This window comes from Falco cherrug, chromosome 9, assembly GCF_023634085.1.
Source record: "Falco cherrug isolate bFalChe1 chromosome 9, bFalChe1.pri, whole genome shotgun sequence".
Taxonomy (NCBI): Eukaryota; Metazoa; Chordata; class Aves; order Falconiformes; family Falconidae; genus Falco; species Falco cherrug.
In genome coordinates this window covers 9,773,611-9,790,497 of record NC_073705.1, presented here as the reverse complement: position 1 = coordinate 9,790,497, position 16,887 = coordinate 9,773,611, and the positions used below count along the sequence as shown (strand labels likewise).

Sequence of the window (16,887 nt, the reverse complement as noted above, 5' to 3'; positions counted from 1 at the left end):
GCTCCCCCTGCCTACTCCCACCCAAAAAAGGTGGGGACAAGCCCCGCGTTTGGAGGGCTACAGCCCAAAAGGGCTTGTGGCAGAGGGGACAGCCCCCAGCTGGGCATCAGAGCAGGGGACGGGTGTGACTGTTCCCCGCAGAGGTGCTGCGCTGGCTGGGTACAGGGAGCGGGTGCCCATCCCTGCAGCTCCTGTTCTGCTCTCTGGAACCAGCCTCCCTCCCGAAGTGCTGGAGGTGGCTGGGCCTCACTGCTGCTTAGCGTGGCCACTGCAGCAGCTTGCTCTGAATTTACCTGTCCCTGCTTGCAGTCCTCTGCACCATCCCTGTGCCCCACAGAGCAGCAACAAGGGTGATGCTTTTACTGGGGCCTGAAGGTGCGGAGAATCTGATTTCACTTCCTTTAATAGAAAACCTTTCCCTGTGACACTCCCATCATCAGTACAGATCAGACGGGGACAACCCGTGCCACTCAGTTTGCCAACAGGGTGAGGCCAAGGAAGGAGGGACAGTCCTTTGCATGCCTGGACTGGGGAACAGAGGTCTGGCACACCCAGGTGTTTACACTGGCACAAGCACCGGGTGTCGATTTAGCTGGTCCCTCCCAGACTCAACAGCCACGGCGCTGTCAGCCTGCGGCACACACCCCCCTACCTCCCCGCCAGCACTGTTTGCTCAAGCCCAAGGACACTGGTACAGCAGAGCAAACACCACAGACATGGTACAACACCTTCCTTCTTACCTAGAGTGGAGCTGCAGGATGAGCTGTGTGCCATGTGGGCAACAGCATGCTGCAGGGGTTGTACCAAAATAAAACCTCCTGCTGCACACACCAAGGCTGGGGAATCGTTACTGGCTGGGAAGGTGCTTGCTCCAGCATGGGCTCACATCCACGCACCTTCCTCTTCCCCTGTGAGAGGACCCTGCAGGCATTTGTCCTCCTAGTTCAGGCCAAGCTGTGGCTCAGCATGAGGCTGGGGCACAGCTCTTCTGCCTGTGGGGCACAGGTGGGGACAGGGACCTGCCCCTCCATCACCAAACCCACCCCCTGCAAGAGCCCAGGGGTCAGCACCCTTCTCCCCCTTGCAGCAGCCCTCCTCCCTCAGCTCCCACAGAAGACCAGGAGTCTCTTTAATTTAAATAACCATAGGTGTACTTTTTTTTTTTTTTCCTCTCTCCTTAAAAGCACATAACATTATTCTCAACCCAATTAAAAGTGAACAGCAGAGAACTGCACAGAGGCACTGCTCCCTCCTCCCAGGCTCGGATGTTGCAGGATTCACTCTGTGGATGTGGTTATCACCCCCAGGACCCTCCTGGGCTTAACCTCCATGACAGCCCTTTATCTGCCACTCTTACAAAGTGCTGGTTTGGTTCCCATCCTCCCACCCCGACCCGTCCCACAGCGGGTCTGACCCCTGAGTCTGTACTGTAAGGCCCCTCCAGTAAAGCCCCTTGGCCTCCACCAGCACAGCCCGAAGGCTCCCTCCCTCGGGGACCAATGGCTCTATGGGAACTCCCTGCCAGTCCCAGTTGAGGCTTTAACCCCAAAATGCCATATGACCACAATGCCACCAACGCAGGCAGCAAAAGCCAGATTCAGTGGTTACCAAGTAGCCACAGGTGACTTATCGCAAAGTTATAAAGCCTGCGCCATGAACAGGAGAGCTAAAGCCCCCCAGAACCATGGGCCTGACCCAGCCTTGCTCTTTGCAGGTGGCATCAACACTTGGGCAGGTCCCAGCACGGGATCCAGGAGCCCTGCTAGTCCATCACCCCAAAGCACAGGGGAAACCCGTTTATCTGAACAGGGAAAGGAGTTCATTTCCCCCAAAGGGAGAGCTGAAGCCTTCCATGCCCCTGTCCAGTTGCAGCTCACCCACCCTGCAGCACTGCAGGAGCTTTACAAGCCCTGCAGAGCGGTTCCACCGAGATCAGCAAAGACACACGGGATAGGCACCATCTTTCGGCCAGTGCTGACCATGACAAGCGGCAAAACGAGCGTGACAGAGCCCTTTGCATCTTCAGTGGGTACTGCAGACACCAGGATGCCTGCTGCAACCAGGCTGAACCACCGCCACGGCAGGCGGTTGGCAGCACAGTTTCCCCAACACCGAGGAGGCTCTGAGCCAAGCCAGGTGCACAACACACACAGTATCCAGAGGTGTGCCACCACACATGAGGACAGGTTTGCCCAGGACTCCAGCAGATCTGTGCAGTTTTCAAAATCAAGCTGGTGGCTCTGAATGGTAGAAACAGGCATGGGGTTTCATTCAGAAGGTGACTAAGCCAGCAAGACTGGACAGCATTCACCTAAACACTGCCCAGACCATATATGCTGGCTTGGTCAGACTGCAGCTTCCCTCTCCACTGTTGCACCCCCTCAATGACCAAGGGCACTTGTTCAGACAAGGCAATCAAGTCTTAAGAGACACCAAGACTGGCTCCACACATTCCCCTTTGTGGCCCAGCTGAGGTTATTGGCCCTAGGTGCTTCCTTCAGAAGTGAAAGACTTGGCTCAGGAGTACCTGGGCAACGCAGAGCCCCAGCACAAGATATTGCTGTGACACAAGGGTCTCTCAAGGTGACAGGCCCTGCCCCAGAGATGGCCCCTGTGGGCTGCACCGTGCCAGATGGCAGCACTCTGGGCTGCCCAGGGAGGATGCCACACTCCCAGCACTGCTGAGGAGCCAGATCCTAGATTTTCACCCGATTCTCAGCCCTGTTTGAGCAGCAGAGTTATGCAGGTACAAACTACTGCCTGGTGGTTTCCATCTGGGACGGCACAGGGCCAGGCCAGCACTAGCTGAGCCTGCAGGAACACTCACGTGAGGCAGAGCCCAGCCTCCAGCCAGGTTTTCGCTGTCAGCCCATGCCAGCTGCCTGGGCTGGGAGAACTCACCTCTCTGGTCATTGAGCCCTTTGGTAGCACAAGTTTGATGCCTGAGAAATTCAGAAAAAGGAGAAGTTTCATTGTGAGAAAATGAACCCATAAGAGAAATCCACTCAACAGGGAACCTCAGCGCTGGCTTGACACCCTGTGTGTGCCATTTCCATGGTGTTCCCAGAGTTAGAAGTCACTGCTGAGGAACAGGAGTTCCTTCAGTATTTGGCAACAGAGAAGTCGCTTCAGCCACCACCACGTGGTGACACCACTGAAGAAGCATCTAGGATGAGTCCTTTGCCTCATTTGGACGGCCGGACAGCCTGAAGAGGGTCTCCCTCATAGTGCAGAAGCATTTGTCAGTGAGGTCAGAGACATCATCTGATGTCAGGCCTTTGGTCTCTATTGGAGGCAGAACCTCAACCTTGATTTTGCCTAGAAAAAAGAGAAGAGCCTATAAGAAATCCACACACCACAGGAGCACCGTTCTCTTCCCTCCTAGGATCCCTGCTCCCTGCACCCTGGACAGCCCCAGCACAGCCCTCATACCCTTATAGGGCTTCAGGCACCCACCCCTGGGACACAGGCTGATCTCAGCGGTAAAAGATTGCACTGGGGATTAGACCCTGCCCTCAGACAGCTGGGCCAGGTGAGCATTTCCCTTGTGCCCCAAACTGACACCCCAGCAAAAGCCTGCCCCTTTGCAAGGCTGCTGCCTGCTCTGCCCCAGCCTGATGGCCAAGAGAGCAGGGGCAGCCCAGGGCCATGGACCCACTCAGCTTCAGGGCTGTGCCAGGCACAGCCAGCACCAGGTGCTCCCTTCATCTGCTTCTGTCCAACCCTCCTGCCTCTGGCTGGCTCCAGCCATCCAGGCAGGGAGCACAGCAAGCACAGCTTCCTCCCACAAATGAATTAGTGCTCCAAGTTGACTGAAAGCCAACATTCTGTCCAGCGCTTGTAGTGACAGACTTCAGAGCCCTGGTATGACCAGGTTCCTTTGTTTCCTTGAAAGGGGTCTCTGCTTTGAAAGATCAGGAGGCAGAGCACACTTGCTTCTTCCCCCAAGCCCTCACCACACGATTTGGGCTGTGCCAGTTATGACATGGAGAGGCGGTGTCCAATTATTAATGGGAACATCCCTCACTGTATTTAATTACATTCTTTCCTGAGTTAACCCAGCCCAGGGTCTGGTGCCAAGTGCTTTGAACTGACTCCACACATCTCCCAGAGGGAATCCTGTTCACCCCAACTCTGCTTCCCTCCCACACCCTTGGGAGCCAGATCTTCACATGGTATGGCATCAACCCTGTCTCCAAGTGACTGTAAAGACGCTTGGGCTCTTCAGTACCTGATGTAAACAGATTCTTCTTTGGGTTATAAAAGGTGGTGAAGGAGGAATACACCACAGGGATCACTGGTACCTTGGGGAAGAAGATGAAAAAGAGAAGTTACTTGCACTGCAGCAATGCAGGAAGGCAGGCCAGAGATAAGCAGCAAACCTCATGCAGCAGAGCTGACCGGGCCCAGCTCTCAGACACACAGGGTCCACACAGCCCCACAAGCTAGATGCACTTCCAAAGGCTGGGACAGTCAAGAGTCAAATGGGACCAAACCCACTCCCCAGCAACTGAAGGCACTAGGGCCAAGTTACACTTCAGTCTCAGGTCAGCACTGGCTCTCAAGGGCTCCTCATCCCAAGACAGGCTTCAAAACCCAGGTATTTTCTGACCTGCAAACATTGAAAGATGCCTATTTTGACAGGCCTTGCTGTGCTGTACAAGCAGGCCAGCTGGTGTGCCTTCAGCTTCTAATAAAAGGAGTCACCACTTCCAATCAATTGCTCCCAGGGAAGCTTCAGTCAGGCAGACACACAGCCAGGAAGGCAGGCAGAGTCATTATTTCAGTGCTGATAACAGACATTATCTACAGCCGGTGACTCAGGGGGACTGTTGGCAGAAGTGGGTACCATTTCCACTGTACTTTCCTTCCAGCAGCTGCCAGCCCCTGCCTCAGTTGCATCACCCTGGCAGGAATGGGGATATATGGTACAACGCAGGCTACACCCTGGGTTTGGCCAATCAGACCCAGCAAAAGATCTGGCACCTACTCCCTTCTCCAGGATCCCTGCTACAACACCTCTTTTAGGGAAAGCAGTTTCCCCTCAGGCCTCAAGTCATCCCGGTCCTGAGAAGTGAGGCAGAGCATGCATGGGAAGGCAAGGCACCCACCTCCTCCCAGCTGCCTCTCCAGCACCTAGGTCCCAGCACCTGGGAGCCAAGCAGGGTGGCCCAGCTGCCAGCAACCACCTGGGCCCACGCAGCACAGCCAGGTCTTCAGCGTCCCTGGCACACTGCCCCAGAACCCTGCCCAGACAAGCACTGCTGCTCCTTTGGAGCACTGACAGCTCTAGCTCTCCAAAGCCAAGGAGCAGTTTGCCTGCTCCCCCACTAACTGCTCGTGGATCTTGTAATTTTGGAGAAAGAATGCATTTAAGGCCCACCAAGAAGTACCAGATGGCTGTCTGGGAGGGAGCAGCTAATTCCACACAGAGCAAGCTCAGATGTTGCTCTAAAGTACTAGCATTAACATCCTGGATCAACACCATGCTATTGCAACCTGGGGGACCGAGAAATGCATCAACAGCTTTGGGATTCCCTAGGCAAGCTTTAAAGCCCGCTGGGCTCCCTGCCAGAAGCCAGCTGTGTGCTGCAGCCATGCTCCCAGGAGCAGGGCACAGATACTGCACCGCCACACTGCCAGGTGCCTGCAAAGCCCAGAGGTAGGGGGTCCACTGTGCCAGTGCCCCATGCTCTGCCCTCCAGATGGGACACTGGGACTGCAGTACTGGGGCAGCCAGGAGAGAGGACAAAGCAGCTTCTCTTGTCTGCAGTCACCCACCCACAGGGGTCAAGTCCCTGTCACACAGGACAGAAAAGGCTCTTTGCTCCTGCTGGGACTTATGATACCTAATGGTTTAGCTGAGGAGCTCAGCTATGACCTGGGAACATAGCTTACTTGAGAGCAAATAAACTATTCCACTGCATGACCAGTCTGCAAGGCCACTGCAAAAGCATTCAGGGTCCCCATGCAGGGGCAAAGCACTGTTACCTGTGCCTGGACAGCAAGGTGGAATGCTCCTTTCTTGAATGGCAGCAAATCCCCGGTGCAGTTCCTCGTGCCTTCTGGGTACACCCATACCTTCACCTGTATGTGGTAAGGTAAAGCTCTGCTCTAGCAATCTACTTGCAGTGTGGATTGGCAAGGCCAAGCCACCAGACAGCCTTGCCAAGAGCTGCAGGTGGCTGTAACCAGGTGAGCCAGCACCAGGAGTGCCACATCCCTCCATGCCACCCCACCAAGCACCACAGTCACACTCACATTGTCAGTTGCCATAGTCTTGGCCACCTCTGCCATCACCATCTTGGCACTGGTGGTGCTCTTCCTGTTGATGAAGATGACACCACCGAGGTAGATGATGAGCCCCACAGTGCCGGTGTACATCAGCTCTTTCTTGCCCACCTGGACACAGTTGTTGGGCAGGACCTCCATCAGCCCTAACGTGATGGCAGAGGGTGAGACCCAGCAGTCACCCCCCCCGCCTGCACTCAGATGGGACAAGAGACACAATCTGAGGTGTGGAGAGGGGTACTAGGGACAGGCCAGCGCCTCGTTTCCCTGCTGGCTTCTGCTGCCATCAGCAGAGCAGAAGAAGACTCAGCACAGCAGAATTACAGCAGCAGAGTGGCTGCAGTTCATAGCAATTCCCCTCAAAAGGCAGCTCACTCCTTGGCCCCAGGGTGCTCAGTAGGGGCGCCCAGCACACTGACACACATGCCAGGCCAGCCAGTGCTATCAGAGAGGCAGGGAAGTAAGAGGGAGCCAAGAAGCACATGAAGCTCAGCAGGGGTGCGATTGTTCAGCACTAGGAAAGACCCTTCCTTGCAGCCAGCACCGAGAGAAAGCTGTACCAGCTGGCTCAGTAGCACAGACCAGCCAGGGCAGGGGGCTGCTTGGCCAGGAGATACGAGCAGGATTTCTCTGATGGTGAGCAAGGGAACTGCCCCCTCCCTCCCTGCAGCTCCTCACCCATCATGTCAAGGATGCTCTGGTGGTTGGACACAATGATAGCAGGGCCTTCCACTTCGAAGTTCTTGAGTCCCTTCACCTCAAACCTCAGGCCAAAGAAATACTTGAAGGTCTTGACCACAGTTTTGATGATTCTGCAGATGAGAAGAGCAGTCAGCAGAGGACAGGGAGGTGCCAGGGTCTGCTATACACAGGGTGGGTGGAAGGAGACAAGAAGAGCTCTGTGACAGAGAACCTAGTCTCATTTGCCCTGTGGCCCACCTGGGTGTCTGTCCTGCACAGTTCCACGTGCTTCAGTTGTATGCTAAGCCCTGTCCACTCCCAGTATGGGAATTTTACTGGAAGTCTAGGAGAAGCTGATTATAAGTTTGAGGCTGGTACAGCCAGACTCAATGGTTCATGCTTCCTTCAGGCTGTCAGCATCAGCTCACAACCAGGCTCACTATAGGCTCTTTGGGAGAGACAAGTCCAGCCTAGCACAGCTGCAAGAGCCCTGCAAACAGAGGGCAAACTGGAAGCCCTCCAAAGTCCAGGAGGGAGGGATGCTGGTTTCAACACTGGATCAGGGACCACTCCTGCTGCTGCCAGTCTTACCCATTCAGTGCTGTTTGTTTCGGCCTATGCCATGGCTGTAGTCTGCTCCAATGCTACCAATGATGAGCAGAGCCCCACAAGTTGTTTACACAGTTCTCCTAGGAGCTGCTACTCCCTAGCACACGGGTATTAGCCTGAACACCCATCACCCAAGAAGGCTCTGCCAGTTCTGCTCCTTGCAATGCTGGAAGATGCGGCTTAAAAATACAGACAAACACAGGGTGCCATTACTCCACAGGAGTCCAAGAAAGATGGAGAATGAAGGTGAGAAACCCTTGCCTGTACCATGCAAGGATGCAAGCAGCAAATGGGATGCTCCCCACACAGCTTGGCAGAGGCTAGGTGCCTCTGGCAAACACATCTTCAAGCTAATAACTTTTGCCCGTCAGTTCAGTTCCCCAGCAGATCTACAGGTCTGTTCACAAAGCTCTCAGCTTTCTTCCGCTACCCCTGAGGGCTGGGGGCCCAGCTAGCATGCTGGACACGCCAGCAGCTCCACTCAGCCCTGCCAACGCATGGAGCAGGCTGCCATGCCCTTGCTGCACACATCCCACCCAGGCTCGCTGGCCAAGACCCAGCCAGTTCTTGGGAGTAGGGCCCATCTATGCCACCCCCAGACAGGTGGGAGCTGGGGATCCTCCAACTCGGCCAAAGGACACAGCCAGAAGCTGGCAGCACACAGTGGCTATTTTGGGCAGGGGAGCAGCCATTTGCCAGAACAGGAGGCAGAGGAGCTTGCACATGAACAAAGCTGCCAGAAGCAGCCACCACCTCTGCTCTGCTCTCCCCTACCCTAGAGCAGATTCAGGAGCTGACCTGCCCTCCCAGCAAGCATCTGGATGCCCTGCTTCAGGGCCCACTTTCTCCCTGGCTGACAAGAGATGGAGCTTTCCTCTCTGTAGGAGGTGACCATGGGACAGCACCAGCTTCTCCCCCACCACACAGTCCAGCTGGAGAGCCATGCAGCACCATCAGCCCAGGAAGCATCCCTGTCGCCCAGGGTGGGAGGCGAGCACCTGGTCAGCATTTCATCCTAGCTTGGCAGCAGCTTCCAGCATCCACTCTTAGAAGTATCTCCACCCCTGTTACCAGCTCTTCAACGACACACCTCTGTCAATGCAACCTTCTCCAGCTTGCACCTACTCACAGTGCATTTCATACCTCTGTGGGGTGCCCTGCCATGCAGACCGCCCAGGCATGGGCTTTGACACTGGAGTTCAGGTCAGGACAATGACCACAGGTGACACAGCCCTGTTCAGTCCCTGTCATTCAAACTTGCTGCAAAGCTTAGAGCCGCACCCAGGGAAAGGACACTGGGAAGTACACAGGCTGCAGAGCTCCTGAGCACCACGGGCCTGCACAGAGGTTATGGGAGTGCAGTTCAGGTGACGAGATGAGGGGTCAGGTGAGGAGAGGCACGGTGACACAAATCAGTGAGGTCATGGTGGATGCCATGCCACCAAACTGACCTACATCCCACTTCTCCTCCCTTCCAACTGCCAACCAAAATAGAGGTCACTGCTCTGGAAGTCACACTGCTCACTAACTGCTAGGAGAGGCTGGTTACACATTACTCAAGAGCAACCATCCAACTTCCTCCTACCAGTAAGTAGCCAGAGCTTCCTTGCACAAGATGTAGCCTGAGTCACTGAAAGAGGCAAAGGGGCAGAGCTCAGAGCAAGCAAAGAACCACCAGGTGACTGGCAGCCCTGCTGAGCTGGCCATGTCACTCACAGGGTTAAGCACATGGGTCCTACTCCCCTCTAACCCTGCAAGCTGCTTCTCTGCTGGTATGAATGATCCTGACTTGGTGCAGTCAAAGCTGCAGAGAGCTGTAAATCTGGCATCCTTACTGCCAGATACAAGGAGAGAGTAGAAAACTGAAAGGAAATGTGCCTTTTCAGTGTATCTGTGACAGCCTGAGTTCAAAAGCCAGCAGACCCCAGCTTCATGCGCTCTGCTTCACAGGCTGTGACAGAGGCCTTTTTAGGATCCTCTGATTTCAAGGATTAATGAAGTGTGCTAACCAGATTGGAAGCTCTTGCAAGACATTTTGCTGTTAGATAAACAGCTCTATCTCTACCAGACACAGAGGGCAACCTCCTCCAAGTCACACCAGCTTGGCACTGGAGCCAGGAGCACAGCAAGGACGGGGCGTTCTGCACCAGGCAGTGACACTGTTATCACTGTCTGTCCACCAGCACATGCTCTGCTCCAACCCCCTTCCCCGAGCCAGAGTATGCACACTGGGATGTTGCAGTAATAAGGAACTCACTGGATCACCTCAGCCACAGACCTCCCGGGGCTGCGATACTTGACTAGGATCACCACCCAATGCCAGTACATGGAAACGATGGGCTTAAATTACAGGAAAAGGGTGGTTCTGGCCAGAATTCAGCTCTGGGTTTCAACACGAGAAGCTGTCCAGTGCAAGGAGCTCTTGTTCCCAAGTAGTTCCTTTAAGTTTACTGAAGATTATTTGCAAAGTTTTACGGGTGGGGAAGAAAAAAAAAATTGAGAGTGCCTCTGTAACTGACATCATAAATTCTCCCAGCTGCACAGCTGTTTGTGCGTTAGAAAGCTACTCCTGAGCAAGCCAAAGCTGGAGACGGAGCTAGGCTGGAGATCCCAGAGCAGACTGCTGTTTCCAGTGTCTGGGCCACAGCACCACAGCAGATCACAGACCATCGACTTGGGCAGGCAGAGCAGAGCCCACAAGGCAGGATGTCGGTGCCCTGCGCCCACTCACTCCACCCCAAGTCCTGCCTGTGAGTGCCAGACTGTAAAGCAAAGTCCAACTCCATCAGCTGAGACACTGCCTAACCTTTGATCCAAAGGGATGTAGGAAGACAACAGGGCTCCCCTTTCCCCCCACACCCACACAACTTGGCCCTGACAATGGATAGTTAGAGCACATAAATAGCTGCCTACAGGAGAGCAAAGCAAGGAGCCCACATTCTCCTGTGCTGCCAGCAGATGTGCCAGCCCTGCCCTTAAAATGTGCCTTCGCATGTAGAGGAGCTGCTGGACAACAGCAGCTCCTCAGCCACCGCCCCAGGCACCCTGTCAGAGGACACAGGCAGCCAGGCCTGACGACAAGCAGTGTGCTCCAGGCCGCAGCATGGCTGCCCTGCTCCTTGCACCAGGCCAAGGGCAGCATATTAAACACCGTGTGCCAGTGGGCAGCCCTGCTGGCATCACCTCTGCTTCTGGAGGTGGGGAAAAAATAAAAAAAAAAGCTCCAAGCAAACACTGGTGTCATGGAGCTTTCCCCAAAAGCTGTGCGGCCCCTGGGGCACAGTCACCTGCCACCATCCTCACACCTGCCAGGCCCCTCATCCCTCAGCAGGGCCCTCTGAGGGCAAGGGCACAGCCATGGGCCACAGCAGCTCCCAGCACCCTCCATGAGCCAAGAGGCAACCCTGCTGCCACAGGGGTGGCCACCCGAGGGTCTGCTGCCACAGGCCTGAGGTAAAAGAGGCCACCACCACCACCACTCCCCTCCCCCTGCCACCACCACCAGGTGAGGACTGAAACCGACCCCCCCAGCCTGCATTTCACCCACCCGTGCCTTAGCCCTGCCACTCCACCCGTGTCCGCGGGGCTGCCTCGCTCCCTCCGCCGCCTCAGGCGCCCCCCCACTCACCCACCTCATGTTCTTGACGGTGCGGCCGCCGTTGACCAGGAGGCAGGCGGGCACCGTCAGCGCCGAGGCAACGACGCACAGCAGGCAGTAGAGGCCGATGCGCAGCGCGAAATTGACGGCGGGGCTGAGCTCCATCAGGACGTGGAGCAGCAGCAGCACCGCCGCGCCCCACAGCAGCCACCCCAGCTCCATCCCTCACCGCCCAGCTCGGCCGAGACGCCACTACCACCGCCGCCGCCGCGCCGAGCAGCATGCGCTGCCCCCGCCTTATGTGGGCGGCGCGGACGGCGCGGCCCGGCCCGCCCGCCGCTCCCCCGCCCCGCCGCTCCCCTCAGGCGTGGCGTGGCGGGCCCGTCCCCTCAGGTGGAGGAGGGCGGTTCCCTTAGGCGCTGCGACCGGTCCGCTCAGGTACGGCGAGGCAGCCGGTCCCCTCAGGAGAGGCAGCCGGTCCGGTCCCCTCAGGCGCCGCGGCCGATCCCCTCAGGCGCGGCGGGGCGGGGCGGTCCCCTCAGGTGCAGCGGGCCGGTTCCCTCAGGCGCGGTGGGGCGGGCCGGTCCCCTCAGGCGCCGCGGCCGATCCCCTCAGGCGCGGCGGGGCGGGCCGGTCCCCTCAGGTGCAGCAGGCCGGTTCCCTCAGGTGCCGCGGCTGGTCCCCTCAGGCGAGGTGTTGTGGACTGGTCCCCTCAGGCGAGGCAGCCGGTCCCCTCAGGTGCAGCGGGCCGGTCCCCTCAGGTGAGGAGGGAGTGTCCCCACAGGGAGCTGTGGGGGCTCAGTGTCCCCTCACACTGCAGTGTGGGTCTGGGTGCCCTCACAGCATGGAAAGGAGGGGGTTTCCTCACCTCGTGGAGTCTTGTGGGGTCTTTGGGTACCTCATGGTGCCATCAGTGGGGGTTTTCACACCCTTCGTGGTGCCATATAAAGTCTTTAGGGTCCCCTCATGGCATGGTGAGGGCTTTGGGTGCCTCATGGTGCTGTGGGGGGGGTTGGGACCCTTACGGTCTAGGGGCTTTTGGTCTGTTCATGATGCTGTGTGGGGGCTTTTGGTCTCTCATGGCATGGTGAGGAGGACTTTGGAGGTCCCTTATGGTGCCTATGGGGCCTTTGGGGTCCCTTATAGTGCCATGTAGGATCTTCAGGTCCTTCATAGTACTTTATGGGGCCTTTGGGGGTCCCTCATGGTGCCATGTAGGCTCTTCAGGTCCCCTCATGGCATGGTGTGGGGTTTTGGGTACCCTCTTGTTATTATGTGAGAGTTTTGGGTCCCCCCATGGTGCCATGTTGGGTCTTTGGGTCCTTCTTGGCACAGTGTGGGGTCTTAGGGTCCATCACAAAAATTCCTAACTGGCTGAGGTCAGCATGAGTCAGTAATGAATTTTTGTGACAGATCCCCACTCCCCCCATCTCCCTGCCCCTCATCTCCCCCACGTCCTCTGCTGGTGCTTGATGCTGGTTTTCCACTGGCACAAATGTGCTGAGTGGGATGGAGCTTTCCCCACTGGCGTTGGGGTTAGCTCAGCATCAGGCCCAACAGCTTTGGGGGTGCGAAGCTGGCAAGGCAGATGAAAGCATGTCTGCTGGAACTGACACAAACTGTTTCACTGGCCTGAGCAGGTTTTGCAACACTTTTTATAGCAAAACCCCAGTCCCGTGGGTGGCGGTGACTTCACCGGGGTAAGATGTGACCCTGGCACTGCAGTCCCGAGCATCCTCTTGGCATCCACAGCTTTTCAGCTCTTGGAAAACTCAAGGAAAAGTGATTTTCCTTTTCCAAATAACGCTTGTTCCCTCGGCTCTCCCTAGACTCAACAGCAGAGGTAGTGGGCTGTTCCCACATGAGCTTTCACCAAAACAGCGAGGCTCACTGCATTTTTACTGCTCCTGAGCAGCTTTAATGCTTGAAGCAGGAGACAAGCTCCTCTCTGCTGGAGAGCTCAGGGCCGGCACTCCCTACAGCTGCCAGGCAATGACATCTCAGAGCTGGTCTCATGATTCCTGCTAATGCCACAAAGAACCCTTATTGTATTAGCATCTCGATGCAGCATTAGATTAATCCCTTCAGCCTGCGTTGTACAGGCTGTTCAGAGAGCCTTGCTCCAGCGCTGTGCCAGACAGCATATGCCTGGGAAGTCACTGAGACCTTTTCAGCTGAACATATGCTGGCCCAGAGCAATTCTGCATTATCCTCGTGACTTTCGCTTTTGTTGACATGGGAAGAAAGTCACTAGTGATCTGTCACTGGGGCATCATGCGATCCAATCCGCTCAACTTACAAATGCCGGCTGACATTAGGAAAGTGAAATGCGAATTCCAGCACAGCCATGGTGCCGATGGCAAACAGCATTAGCAGATACAGCATGGTAGGGATGGTAGTTGCACGTTTGCTTTGTGTGTGGGCTCCTGAAGGAGCTCAGCTGTAATTCTCTTCTCCCCACGCTCTCCAACAGATTATCTGGAGTAATGCAAATGAAATGTTTGATATTAGTTTGTAGCTCAAGGAAGGGGAGTGATTTCTGATGCCAGATTAGAAGCCAGACATGGGCCTGCCTGCTAGCAAGCAGAGCTGTCACACTGAGTTATTTCATAAGGCAAGTGGTTATGCTGCCAGATGACGACAGCCTGTGCATTAACATTATCATAACAAACTGCCTGATGGAAGAGGGCCTGTGAGCCTCAGTGTGCTGCATAACGCAACAGGGATCACGTCATCAGCCCTGAAACATGTCTGTTTTTGGGCAGAGGCAAAGGCAACCCCCTCCTTGCCCTCCCAAGCAGCAGCAGCCAGAATGAAGCAGTTCCAAATTATTTAAAAAAAATAACCAGCTTGCTAGATTGCACTGTGTGTTTTGCATATTTAAACTACCAACTGAATTATTTAGATGCATTGCAAGTGTACCCTGCAGGTAGTCTAGCTGAGCAGGGTCCACAAACACTGGCAGAAGCGAGCACCCAGCCAGTGCCGAGCAGGCAGTAAATCCTTTGTGGCAGGGGCTGCCTGTTGAGGGTGTATGTGGCACCCAGTGCCTCTCAGCACCCTCAGCAGAGACTTCAAAAAGCTGCCTCAAGTAAGAGCCCTAACAGCAAAGCGTTGTGAGGAGAAGGGTCCACACAGCATTGCTGATGGTGGGATTCCTGTGGCTGGGTCTGTGGCAAGCCATAAAGCCAAGAGTATTAACTTTGGCCTTAGTTTTCTGATGTCTTATAATAATTCGTCTGTGTTTTTTATCTTTTATTTGCCTTAATTTATTGCTTCCCTTGGAAACATGTAACCTTGCTTTTGATGACTAGCTTCTGACTGGAAAAGAAATGGAGCCAGGGAGAACATCTCCTACGCGTGTGGGGAGAAGGTGAGCAGAGAAGGGAAAAGAGGGAAGGCATTCAGCAGGGTAGGAAGGAAGGAGAGATGTGTCCATCGCCTGGAGTCAGCATGCGGGGCTGAGCAGGTTGTGGAGCAGCGGGAGGTTCAAAGCCAGCCGGGTGCTCCCGGGAGGCACAGGCTGAGCAGAAGGAGGGCTGGGTCTGTTTGCAGAGCAGCATCTCAGTCCTGGCTGCCACACCATGCATCTGCCCTTGACTTCCTGCGGTGTCTTTGGCAACTGTACCCAGCAGCCTGCTTCTCTTCACCTCCTGCCAAGGGACATGTGATGAAAGCAGCAGCTGGGTTTGGTGACATTAAAGCAGGGGGAGGAGGAAGTACCCAGCCAAGCTTCTTCATTCTTGGCCATGTCAAGGCATGCATGTGCGTGGCTTGTGAGGCCTCCCAGGAAGGGCTGGTCGTGTGGGCAGCGCAAAGCCCTGGGTTGCTCAAGCTCCTACACAGCAATCCCTGCTGCTGGGTGCTGCAAAGCAGCTTCAATTGCCAGGAACCTGACAACAGTAAGATGATCCACACATGTGATAAAACTTCTTCCAGACCTCTATGTCAGTCTATCCACCCATCCACTGATCCATCCTCTTCCCTCTTTACCTGTCTCAACTAGCAGCTGGCTTTGAGAGACGTCTCAGAGCCTGGCATCACTGCGTCTCATCTCTGTGTAGCTTGGGGTACAGAAAACAGCTCAGCATCCTGATACAGAGGTAGCCACACTGCTGTAGCTTGTTCCCATGTAGGCAGAGCTACTGACCAGTAACCTGGAGCGTCTTTGCATCAGTAAGCAAGGCTGCCCTAGGGGCTGACACCAGTAGGAAGGCATCACTGAAATCTTCTGGAAGTGTTGCCCTGGCAAGGACAGTGAAGAGTTCTGACCTGGGCTCTGCTGTATCTACTGCTGTGCACTGCAGAGCCCACTGCAGGCCACTCGGCAAGGCAAGGCTGGTGGTTAAGAGCGGTTTGTGCAGAGGATGTGGGTGAATCCCATTTCCCTCCCAGTTGTTTCAGCTTAAAAGGGGCACCAGTGCATGGGAGGTGAAGTCCTCCTGCTACTTCTCATGTGGGTGGTATGGAAGCCGACGGCTGAGCCCACGCTTGCACAGGCAGAGCCTCAGACTGAACCCCCCAGCTGCTGCCTTGGCTCCTGCTGCCCAGCGGTCACTCCCTTTAGCTGCTGTGCTTTTAAGCAGTAACACGTCAGTGTGCTCGTGACAACTGAGTAAACACTTGGGGAGGAACTGGGCTGTCGACTCAGAGTGGTTTGAATGTAAGCACTGCAGTTACCCACAGGACTACGTAGCAACAGGGTTGCGTAAAAAGCAGAAGCATGAGATTGCTGAGCTGCCGTGGTGCTGGGGTTCTGCATGCACAGCCTCCGCTGGCCACTGGAAAGAGACACCCTGAGGGAGTTTGACTCCGGGAACATGCAACTAAGAGAGGAACATATTGCAAAAATATATTAGATATAGGTACAGAGCCTTCCTTCCTGTAACCTTTACTCACCATAACTCGATTGAGAAAGCAAGTGCGTTACGGCTCGGATGTTCGCTCCAGCCAGGCATAGTTTTATGGTCCCCATTTGTCAGGGCTGGGGTGCTTCACAGGTTTCAGACCTCACATAGCCTGTGCTCTGCAGGTGCCTTGGGACACCCAGCCCTGCTGCTTAACCCACCTAAAACCATTTCTCAGCCGTGCTTTTTAAAGATCTGCTTTCTCTGATCTTGTCTTACCTCTGCCTTGAAAAACGCAACCAGTTATTTAAATCCACCTAAGATACAAGGCTGATTTGGCATGGTGCTTATCCGCATGAGGAACACCACACAAGCAGCCCCACTAAGTGCCAGGGCACTGTCCCCTGGCTGTCAGTGAGGCTGGAGGTTGGTGTTTGCAGAGTCAATGTACCAGGAGTCAAGGATTACTACTAGGGCTTACACCCCAGCATGCTTCCCAGCACTGCTTTTTATTTTTTTCTTCTGGCAGACTGTGCCAAAAACAGGAGGCAGCAAAAACATGAGGCTGCAAGTTCTTACTGTTGCATTTGCATTTCTACACCCAGGCTGGAAATCCCCCTGCACCTGATGTTCTCTGCAAGACATCGCACCATCCGCCCCAGCTGAGGCTCTGAGTAAAATAAGAGTGTACCAAGCACAGGACACAGCCTTGGAAACCACATCTCCGCTGGCTGCTGCACTCGAGCTCCTCTGGTCCCAAGGCTGTAAAATTGGAATTGCTTTTCTTTTTTATTTTCCCCATTTGCAATAGGATTAGGCTTTTTCCCAAATGTCATGCATAAATAAAAGGAATCAAATTGT

General features: G+C 55.1%; 1 protein-coding gene and 1 long non-coding RNA gene across 2 annotated transcripts; one reads left to right on the top strand and one right to left on the bottom strand.

The window, feature by feature from the left end:
• Nucleotides 1–1,128: 1,128 nt before the first annotated feature.
• Nucleotides 1,129–11,468, bottom strand: AGPAT2 (1-acylglycerol-3-phosphate O-acyltransferase 2). Its single transcript, XM_055720666.1, has 6 exons — nucleotides 11,214–11,468; nucleotides 6,970–7,103; nucleotides 6,262–6,437; nucleotides 5,992–6,087; nucleotides 4,232–4,304; nucleotides 1,129–3,318 (listed from the first exon to the last, which is right to left on the bottom strand). The coding sequence occupies exons 1-6, from the start codon at nucleotides 11,399–11,401 to the stop codon at nucleotides 3,167–3,169; spliced, it is 819 nt and encodes a 272-aa protein (XP_055576641.1). The 5' UTR covers nucleotides 11,402–11,468; the 3' UTR covers nucleotides 1,129–3,166.
• Nucleotides 11,469–15,818: 4,350 nt separating this feature from the next.
• LOC114016618 (uncharacterized) lies at nucleotides 15,819–16,887 on the top strand. Its single transcript, XR_008733870.1, has 2 exons — nucleotides 15,819–16,044; nucleotides 16,632–16,887. It is a non-coding gene; the product is annotated as an uncharacterized LOC114016618 (long non-coding RNA).